The following is a 10632-nucleotide window of genomic DNA, read 5'->3' as shown; positions in this document are numbered from 1 at the left end:
CCTGGGTGTGCACCCTCGTGACACGGGCTTCACAGACCAGGGAGGACACCCCTGCGCCTCCCCACTTCTGCATGGATGGAGGCCAGCGCCGGCCTTTCTAGCTAATTTTCTCTTGCACTGCTCTGTTCGGGGATTCCCTCTAATTCATTCCCTAAAAGAGGTTTTCCAGCAGTTTTGTTTCTCCTCTAAATGGACGGAGTTGTGAGCATGGGGAGACTCTGAACAAGTCTTGATCAATACCTGGGCTTTGTTCTTTCTTTCTCCTTCCAATATCTGCACAGAAATGAGGCGCGGCGGGCAAGTAGAAGCCACCATGTTGGTCTCTGCACAAACAACCCAGGGAGCCTGTCACAGATGACCATGAAGTCTGGATGTCTGTTTTCTTCTCTTTTCCCTCTACTGCTTTGTCCTCCTCTCTTCCTTCATTCTTTCCTTTCCCTTTCTTCTATCCTTTGTCTTTTGCTTTCATTCTTTCTCTTACATGCCTCCTTTACTCCCTCTGTCCTTCCCTCTTCCTCTCTCCTTTCTTCTTATTTCCTTTTTCATCCCTTTCTTCCTCCCATCCTCCAATTCTTCCTTCCTTCTTCCATCCTTCCCCTCCTTCTCCATTCTTTCTTTCTTCTCTCCCTCCCTTCCTTACTTCTTTATTTCCTTCCATACTCCCTTTTTGCTTTCTTCTTTCCTTCCTTCTTCACTCCCTCCTTCCTTCATTCCTTTATTCCTTCTTCCTTTTCTTCCATCTCTCCATTCTTTCCTTCTTCTCTCCCTCTTTTTTGTCCTCCCTCTCTTCCTCCCTTCCCTCCTTCCTTCATTCTTTCCTTCTTTTTTCCTTCCCTCTCTCCCCTCTTTCCTTCCTTCCTTCCCTCTCTGTCTGTATCTCTTTAACTTATTTCAGTTCATTTTCAGGTGTCCCGCTGAAGCCTAGAAAAGGCCTCACCCTTCTGGAGAAATCTAGGGGAGCAGTCCAAGTTTCTTGGAAACCCAAGTCCAGTGTTTCCATAGAACCTGTGTTCTACATCCTACAGAGCAGGTGGCACTGGGGGCTTCACCCCAGTGAGGATGAGGCCACTGAATGGAAGGCGGTGGCTGTGGTAGGTCTCCAGCTGGCTCTGACCTGGGTCTTGTGTCCTTTTCCCTCAACCTGCCAATGTCTCAAGCAAAGTCAACATCCCCCTGGGCCAACTTTCTCACCACCTCCTTATCCAGATTAACAGGAAAGCTGCAAAAAATGTCTCCTGGGAAGCTCTGGGGGCTTTTGGAACTACTTTGCATACAGGTAATCTTGAATTTCAATGGCAGGGAGCTCCCAGGGAAGACAGGCCCAAAGCAAGGCATTCACCACATACTGGCCAACTTTCTCCTCTTAGAAAATTCCCTGGGGGTACAGAGGAGGGCTAACGGGACTTTCCTAGATTCAAACCTTGAGAATGGTCAGAGGCAGTAGTCCTTGAACACAGGTTTTCTTGACTCTGAGGCCCCTAGCTGTTGGTTACACCACATCTTTAATCTTTCTGACCACCTCAGGAAGGCTCCTTCCTTCTTCACTACATCCTAGATGCCTCTTAGAGGAAGTCCCACACCTACAGGATATGATTTGTCCTCTGAGAGTCAGGGAAGACCCCTCTCCAATCTCTCTCTCTCTGTCTCTCTCTCTGTCTCTCTCTGTCTCTGTCTCTGTCTCTGTCTCTCTCTGTCTCTCTCTGTCTCTCTCTCCTCTCTGTCTCTCTCTCTTTCTGTCTCTCTCTCTGTCTCTCTCTCTCTCTCTCTCTCTCTCCCTCCCTCTCCTCTCCTGTCCTTTCCTCTCCTGCAACTATAAGGGCTGAAAAAAAGTTTCATTTCTTCAGATTAAGAGCCATCTTATTTTAAAATGAAAAGTATTTTGGGACAGATCAAGTCATCAGTCTTTCCCACTTTAGCCTGAATTAGTTGTAATCAATCAACCTTCACATTCTTCTGACTCCTTTCTGAGAGGGGAGCACTGCAGAGAGACAGAGAACAAGGGATGAATTCGGGGAGATGAAGGCATAGCAGACCTCCACTAAAGTCCTCCCTTAATGCCTCATCCTGGTATGGAAGCAGTCCTGGCTTCTTAGAGGTCATGCCAGTGAACACATTAAGGGCTTACCAAATACAAGGCACTGAGTTTGGGGGACTGTGCCTGGTCTATGGGACAACCAGGGATGAAACTCCCACAATCAAAGCAGATCCACACCCGCTCTGTACCTTGGAGAACTCCCTGGGGCAGTCGTCCAGCCTCTCATGATTGGCCCAAGGTCACAAATCAAGTGACCACAGCTCAAACATGAAACTTGGATCCTCTGGCTCCAAATCTAGGGTCCTTCCTCCTGCCCCAGGACTGCCTCTTTGGTGGGAGATGCAAGGACAAAAACAGACACCAGTCTCTCCCCTGAAGTTGATTTTATTTCCCTGAACAAACCATGGTTGGGCCAAAGGGAAAAGGCTTTGACTCTGGTCTTGACTGCATGTTTGTCATCAGAGGACCAGCCTGGCTGTGGCCCGAGCCTCTTCTCCCCAGGCTGAAGGTAGGGTGGTGACTGGGGACCTCAGCCACTTTCTGACACCAATTACCAAGTTATAGAGGGGCCACAATCTGCATCGTGAATAGAGTTTTATTAGCTCCCTCCACCCAACACACACAATGCTGGGCTAGTATTTACCCCAGAGAAAGTGGACCATGCTGGATTGGTAGGAGAGCCGAAGTGGGGCAGCTCTACAGGAAAGAGAGGGGATGGAAGCGTGCGGAAAGGGTTTCAGACCTAAAATCTGGAAGACCAGAATCTGGCTTTGGACAGTAGCTAGAGGGCCCTGGGCAAGTCAATTAACAAGTCTGGCCTCAGTTTCCTCATCCATGACTTCTGAATTCCGATCTGACTTTAAAGCTATGACCCGATGAAAAGCTCTGGTTTTCTGCACACAATGGAAAATCATGCTCTCAATTTGTAGTCCAGAGAAGTTTGATGAGAGTTTTTCTTTTTAAAGAAGGAAAAATAAAAAAGGTTTCACCTTGCATTTGTTATTTCTTGTTTGTGTGACCCTGAACAAGTAATTTCTCCTTGAGGGGCCTCAGTTTCCACATCTGGTATATGTAGGTGGGGAGAGGTGAGGGTTGGAGTAGGTGACTAAATCCAAGACCCTGTGCTCCCCCCAAAAGGACCGAACAAAAACCTGCTTGGCTGATATGGTCCTAGGTGGGGATTTCCACAGCCTCACTCATAAGGCAAACACCCACACCTATAGTGCCTCCAGAGAGGCGGGCTGGACAGGAATGGCACCTCCCCAACCTGGTTAGTGTGGGAAATTAAGGGCAAGTTGGACATGAGGAGCCTAAGATAATGGGACAAATATCTGCTTTGTTGGCTTGTGACAATCTATACCACCGCCACTGACTAATTGTGTCACCCTGATCCTCCCTGAATAAGAAGGAAGAGAGGGAGGGAGAGAGGGAGGGAGGGAGGGAGGAAGGAAGGAAGGAAGGAAGGAAGGAAGGAAGGAAGGAAGGAAGGAAGGAAGGAAGGAAGGAAGGGAGGGAGGATCTTATATGCCAAGCATCGTGTTAAATCATAAAATTAGGATCGAAAAGGATTCAATGGTCACATGGTCCATGCCCCATTTTACAGATGAGGAAATTAAGTCTCAGGGAAATGAAGAAGTTTGCTCAGGATTACATGGGTAAGAAGTGGCAGATGCAGGGTTCCAGACATGGTCTTCTAATCCCCAATACACTGTCCTTTCCAGTGCCCTGCAGGGTCTCTATTTCCTCATCTGTAACATGAAATGATTGAACTGGATGGTGCCCAAAGTCCCTTCCAGTTCCAAATCCTCTAAGTGGTGTCCTCACTAATCTGTCACCTCCTCCCAAGAAAAGAGAGCCTCAGTTTCCAACCTAGTCAAAAATGCCATCAGGTGGTCTGACTTAGTAAGGGATAGAAAAGTCACAACTTTTCCTCACTTTGCTCTCTTCCCCTTGCTCTGAAGACCATGGAGGAGAGCACCCAGCTGGAGGACCTCGGGCCAAACAGATGGTACCAGTTCAGAGTGGCTGCAGTCAATGCTCATGGCTCCCGGGGCTTCACTCCTCCAAGCAAACTCTTCCAGTCTTCCAGAGGTGAGCAATGTCCAGGCCAAACCAGGCCTAGTCCAGGAGAGGGCACCAAAACCCCTCCACCACTGCCCGGTGGTGCCTGAAATCCCTTTAGTGACTTCATGCCCCCAGTTGAAGCTTTGCATCCTTGTCCCAGAGCAGTCACCCCCAAAGGGGGTAAATCCTTCTCCTGTTTTCAGTGTAATGGGGGCAAGTGGACGAGGCGGGTACTTCAAGCTGATTGGCTAAGGGCAGCAGAGTTTGACAGGATGAGAGTCCAGGATTTCAGAGATGGAGATACTCCCTTATGTGCCCTCATTGCACCAATCATTTCTAATCTCCGGTCACTCCATTAGATTGAAAGCACCTTAATTTATTTTTGTATGTCTTGGAAGTTTTGTTTATCCTTCACGACTGTCACCCTGGGTTTAAGTGAATGAATGGCTAGATGAATGAATAACAGTCTGGATGAATGAACAAATGAATGAATGGATGGATGGATGGATGGATGAATGAATGAACAAATGAATGAATGGATGGATGGATGGATGGATGGATGGATGGATGGATGGATGGATGAATGAATGAATGAATGAATGAATGAATGAATGAATGAATGAATGTGTGCATGCTTTGGGGAACCAGGAAACGTTTCTCAGAGACAGTGAATTTTTTCTGGGACTTGAAGGAAACCAGGAGATGGAGATGAGGAGTAAGGCATAAGACTGGGACATAAGGAAAGTACAGGTTTATGGAGACCTTGACAAACCAAAGAGAAGATTTTATAGTTAATATCAGAGGTGAAAGGGACCCCCTGCAGTTTACTGAGTAGGAAGTGATGGGGTCAGACCTGTTTTAGGGAGATCAGTTTGAAAGATGAATTGAAGATGGTCTGGAGTGGGGAGAGAGAAGAGGCAGGCAGACCCAGAGGCAGGTTATCCAGGTGTGAGGTGAAAAAGCCTTGGACAGGGTGGTAACAGTGTGCAAGGAGAGCATGGGGTGTATTTAAAAAATGCTGCAGAGGTGACAATGACAGTCCTTGGATATGGGGGTGGGGGTGAGAAATTGAGAAGAATCAGGATGACTCCTAGGTTGTGAGTCTTGGGGCCTGGGATGATGGCAGCACTTATATAGTAATGAAGAAGGCAGGGACAGGAGAGGGGAGAGATCATGAGTTTTGGGACATGTTGAGCTTCAGATGTCTACTGAACATTCATTTCAAGATGTCTGAAAAGCAGTTGGAGATGCAAGACTGGAGGTCAGCAGAGAGGTTGGGGAAGGACAAGTAGATCTGAGAATTATCATCACAAAGGTGTCATTAAACCTACCAATAAAATAGTCTAGAAGGAGAAGAGGAGGACTTGGGACAGAGTCCAAGGGGACACCCCAGGTGAGCAGGCATAACCTAAGGAGGGTGCACCCAAGAAGACGGAGGAGGAGGCAGACAAGTAGGAGTGGAACCCTAAAGAGGTGATGTCACCCAAAAGATATCAAGAAAAAGAGGGTGATCGAAGGTGTCCCAGACTGCAGAGATGTCTGAAGAATGAGGACTGAGAAATGGCCACTGGCTCTGGCCATCCCAAGGGCCTGGGTGAGCCAAGGGGGTGCAGTTTCAGTGGAATGTCAAGGTCAGAACCCACGATTCAAGGAAGCTAACTACGGAGTGACAATTGCAGATAGAGACAAGTTTCCAATCTCCTCAAGTTCCCAAATACATCTCGTTTTGTTGAGATCCAGTGGTTTCTAACATTTACTGCATACCCAGGAGCTGAATGTGTGCTGGTGGCCAAGGCTATCGATTCGTAATTTGTGGAGTTTTAGAGAGGTTTGGGCAGGACACAATTTCACAGTGAGCCTGTTGAAGCTGTAAGCATTTCATCTGAGAACCGGTGGTTCCAGAGCGGTAGGAGTTGCCAGCTTTAGACCTTCCCTGACTGGCTTCAGATAGTGTTAGGGAGGGGAAGGAGGGGGGAGGTGACCAGAGACAGAACAAGTTCAGAGAGTCAGTGTCAGACTAGACCACCCTCCCACCACCCACTACAAGGAGAGCTGACATTACCTCGGTACCTTCTGCCCTTCTTATCTATTCTTACATCACACGAAATCCTGGCCCCTCGACCTTCCATCAGGATCTAGATTTGGAGTCAGAACCAGACTTATTCATTCCCTGAGTCTTTCCAGACCTCCCAAAGCATTCACCTGCACATAATAGGCACTTAATTAAAAAGCTGGTTGATTGACTGAAAGGGGATCATGTGCTGATTCTTTCTCTCCTGTTGACCTCCCACCCCACCCCACCACCCCTGTAGCTCCTTTTCCCCCAGGATCCCCCCAGAATCTCAGAAAAGGCAACGTCACCACCAACCGTGATGGGACTCACAGCATCGTCATTTCCTGGGATCCCCCTCCTGAAGGGGCTCTAGCCATCCACCACTACAGGGTCCTCTGGAGGCCCTGGGCACCAGGAGCACACTTGACTTCTCCCAAGATGAGGAGCCTAAAAATCCCAGGGGTAAGGGTTTGAGTGACGAGGCTTGGGTCTGTCTGGCTCCAGGCTGCTTGGGAGTATGTGTATGTGCGTGTATGTATCTGTGTCTGTGTTTGTGTCTGGGGGGGGAGTAGGGTCTTCAATTATATATAAGAATGGCTGGTTTTCTTAGGGGCAGCTAGGTGGTACAGTAGATAGAATGCTGAGCCTGGGGTCAGGACTGCTGTTCAAATCTAGCCTCAGACACTCACTGGCTGTATGACCCTGGGCAAGTCACTTTACCCTGTTTGCCTCAGTTTCCTCATCCATAAAATGAGCTGGAGAAAGACATGACAAACCACTCCAGTACCTTTGCCAAGAAAATCCCAAATGGGGTTATAGAGAGTTGACCATGCCTAAAAAACGACTGAGCAACAACGTGTCTGGCCATTCTGCACCAAATTTGCAAAGCCCCTTACAAGGTCACCTTTAATAATTAGCAGATGAAGGAACTTTGGTTCAGAGAGATGTTGATGACACTTCACAAATCTCAAGCCCTTCTCAGAACCTCCCCTCGCCCACAGGAGGAGTTACAGCCAATGGTGGCTGAATTAAAGTCAATCTGGGAAGTCCCAAGGGAGCATCACGGTCAGCCCTGAGGGTCAGGAGATGATTGTGTGAATGTTCTGACATGTCTATTACAGGCAAAATCTGAAGTGCACCTAGAGGGACTGGAGGCTGGCACCACCTACCAGGCCCAAGTGCAGACCATCACCTTTTGGGGCCAGAAACGGCTCAAAAGCACCAAGGCCCAGATGCTCCTGGCTGCGCCACCAAGAGGTAGGCAGGCCTGAGAGTCTGGGGTGGCCAGCAAGGGGACACAGCTGTGAATCAGGCGGGCCTGTTGAAGAGGAGCCCTGACTGTTCTGAAAGACCAGCCCAAGCGTGGTCAAGGAGGAAGCGTGGCCCCAGTTAGCTTTGAGGTCAGAATAACGGGAAGAACTGGAGAGAGAAGAAAAGAGAGAGGGGAGCTCAAAGGTGCCTCAGTGTGTCAGGGGGTGTCTGGAGACTGGGGACCTTGGGGGGTAGGAACAGTGAGGCTGTGAGTGAAAGAGAAGAGACGGAGGGGTGAGATTGAGAATCAGAGGAAGGGATTAGGGTGAGTTAGAGCTTAGATCAGAAAGAATGTAGTGTGGATTGGAGTGTGTGTGTGTGTGTGTGTGTGCTCATGCCATAGGGGTCTGGGCTGTGTGCTAGGCCCCAAAATTCCTCCCCCATGCCATCTTCCCCGTGTAAAAGAAGAACATGGTCCTCCTGTATCAATGAACATGTGACAGGATGTGGTCACAAATGATGAGTTAGTTAATCAATCAATCAGCATTTATTAAGTACCTATTATAAGAGCTGGAGATTCAAAGAAAGGCAAAAGACAAGGAGCAGCCAGGCTACCGAGGAGACAACATGAAAACCGGCCTGTAAATCAAGCCTGTTTGGAATAAACGTGGAGGGAGTAAAATTAAGGGGGCAAAGGGAGGATTTCAAGTGTTAACACCCTATGGTGCTTTTGTGAAGTGTGAACAATGAATGAATGAATGAATGAATGAATGAATGAATGAGCTATCCAGCCCTCAGTATGTGACCAACTTCACCAAGTCTTGAAGACACAAATACAAAAGTCAGGACGGCTTCTGCCCTCAAGTAGAAGGCGATAACACAAAGAGGGCAGCGATGGTCAGGGAAGGACATCCCTTATTAGGAGGTCACAGGGATGGACCTACAGCTAATCAATGCATTCCTCCTTTGCAGGATGGTGCTGTTGGTTTGATTACTGTTCCAAGAGCTGGTGGTAGAAAGGGGGAGGAGGGGATGTGCCTGACTTGTGGGTGTGGGCCTGGCTAGTGATGGAGAACTCCCACCAATGAGGCCTGCAGGCCCTAAGAGCAGGAGCAGAGAGACTGGTCTCAGGTGAGATGGCAGGTCATGAAGATGGCCAGAGAAACAGACCCTGAGCAGGACAGCCCTGTCCTGCATCATTCCCTGCTTCACACCTGTCTCCCAGCCATGGGACTTTCGAGGGTCAGACACTGTGGCTTCCCCGCTGTGCCAAACATAATTCTGGGCAGGTAGGAGGTGGCTATGGCATGTCAGCATCTCCAGACTGGAGGGACCCAGTCCAACCAGGGATGTGCTTGAGCCAATCACTCACTTTTCAGTGGGAGTCTTTACTCATTCACACCCAGGCTCTCTCCTGGTTTCACTCAATCTCTTGATGGGGAGCTCACATGAAGCAGAAGGGACATGAGCTCTGGACCCTGGCTCTGAAGCATACTCCACATCCAATCTCTTTCTTCTCCAGAGTCGTCAAATGAGTTACCTACATCCCAAGAAGGGCCTGCCCCAAGGGTGGCATCATCTACCGAGTGACCCGCGAGCACAGGTACCCTGGAGGGGAATGGAAGTTAAGGCAGGCAGGCTGCAAACTCCTGGGGGAGCCCAAATCAGACCCTCAGCTGGGGAAGCTGCAAGCAAGGGGACTCTGTTAATGGCCAGGAGATCTCTTCATTGATTTGCTATTGACTGACCACACACCATTACCTCAGCTTGTCCAATAGATCCAATCACATTTATCTCTCTATAATGCTGGAAAAAAGTACTTTGAGATCTTACTATTCCATGTTATTTTTTGAAAATTGTAGCATCCTAAAAGAGAGACTATGCCAGTTTTATTTCTCCCATATTTATTTCGCTCACTGGGACTTGGGATTTCACTGGTGGAAGGTCAGGACCTATTCTAAAACTGACCCATTTTTGAAAATGTTCTGGACACTGAGAGGTTAAACAGTTTGCCTGAGGTTGCACAGCCAGGCTGTGTGGGAAGCAGGATCTGAAAGGCTGATCATAGGCTCTCTCTCCACTCTCAGCAGCTTGGCCCTTAGGAGAGAGCCAGACTTACTCTTCTCTATACCCTAGTCCTGTGATGGTCTGTAATCTCACCTATGAAACTTCTTTCCTCCAATCCATTTCTGCCCAGCCTGCATCCCTTGTTCTTGGAAGGGGGCGGTAGAGGACAATGCAGAGGCTCTACTGTCTCTGGAGTCTCCTATGAGACAACTTATGTGACCTTTGAACAAGACACTTAACCTCCTGTCCTCAGTTTCCTCATCTATACAATGAAGATCCGGATTGGAGTACATTGCCTCTGAGGGACCTTTCAGCTCAAACTCTATGGTTCTAAGTCACTTGAAAATGAGGAGGTTGGACTTAGAAGATCCTTCTTAACTTTATTCCCCTGATCCTCTGATCCTCCCATATGTTTGTCCAGGGGCTATACTCACTCCCTGTGTTACCCCAGTATGCCATCGAGACTTCCCTAGGGAGCAAGGTCTTTCCGCTTCTATTAAGCTGGCAAGACTTCAAGTGTGGTCCCAGTGATGGTGACTGTCTGTTTCTGCTTTCTGAGGGAGTGGGCCCAGTAGCAGCAGGCTGGCCCCTGAGGACTGCATTCTTTGGTCTCAGGAACTAATTTTCTCCATAGTCTATTTCAAATCCTAAATTACTAAAAGCACAGGGGATGAAGGTAGAAAGTCATCTCTCAACAAGCCTTTCCTAAGCACCTACTTATGTGCCAGGAACTGTGCTGAACAATGGGGATACAAAGAGAGACAAAAACAATCCCTGCCCTCAAGCTTTACACAAACATCCACCCAACCATCCATCCATCCATCCATCCATCCATCCATCCATCCATCCATCCATCCATCCAACCATCCATCCATCCATCCATCCATCCATCCATACATCCATCCATCCATCCATCCATCCATCCATCCATCCATCCATCCATCCAACCATCCATCCATCCAAACATCCATCCATCCAACCAACCAACCATCCATCCATCCATCCAACCATCCATCCATCCATCCATCCATCCATCCACACATCCATCCATCCATCCATCCATCCAACCATCCATCCATCCATCCATCCATCCATCCATCCATCCATCCATCCATCCATCCAACCAACCATCCATCCATCCAAACATCCATCCATCCATCCA

General features: G+C 48.5%; 1 protein-coding gene across 1 annotated transcript in view; it reads left to right on the top strand.

Moving 5' to 3' along the window:
• The window catches only part of LOC138157835 (anosmin-1-like), a 47050-nt gene that overhangs the window by 29541 nt on the left and 6877 nt on the right, over nt 1-10632 (top strand). Inside the window, exons 5-9 of the mRNA XM_069083644.1 lie at nt 907-1091; nt 3997-4126; nt 6412-6614; nt 7274-7409; nt 8926-9006. Of these exons, the coding sequence (XP_068939745.1) occupies nt 907-1091; nt 3997-4126; nt 6412-6614; nt 7274-7409; nt 8926-8993 (722 nt within the window). The 3' untranslated portion in view covers nt 8994-9006. The remainder of the gene's footprint in view (nt 1-906; nt 1092-3996; nt 4127-6411; nt 6615-7273; nt 7410-8925; nt 9007-10632) is intronic.

The sequence above is a fragment of the Petaurus breviceps genome, unplaced genomic scaffold (assembly GCF_028583685.1).
Source record: "Petaurus breviceps papuanus isolate PSGF00001 unplaced genomic scaffold, PetGlider_PUasm1.0 173, whole genome shotgun sequence".
NCBI lineage: Eukaryota > Metazoa > Chordata > Mammalia > Diprotodontia > Petauridae > Petaurus > Petaurus breviceps.
The sequence above is the reverse complement of the archived record's forward strand: the minus strand, read 5'-3'. Positions and strand labels throughout refer to the sequence as shown.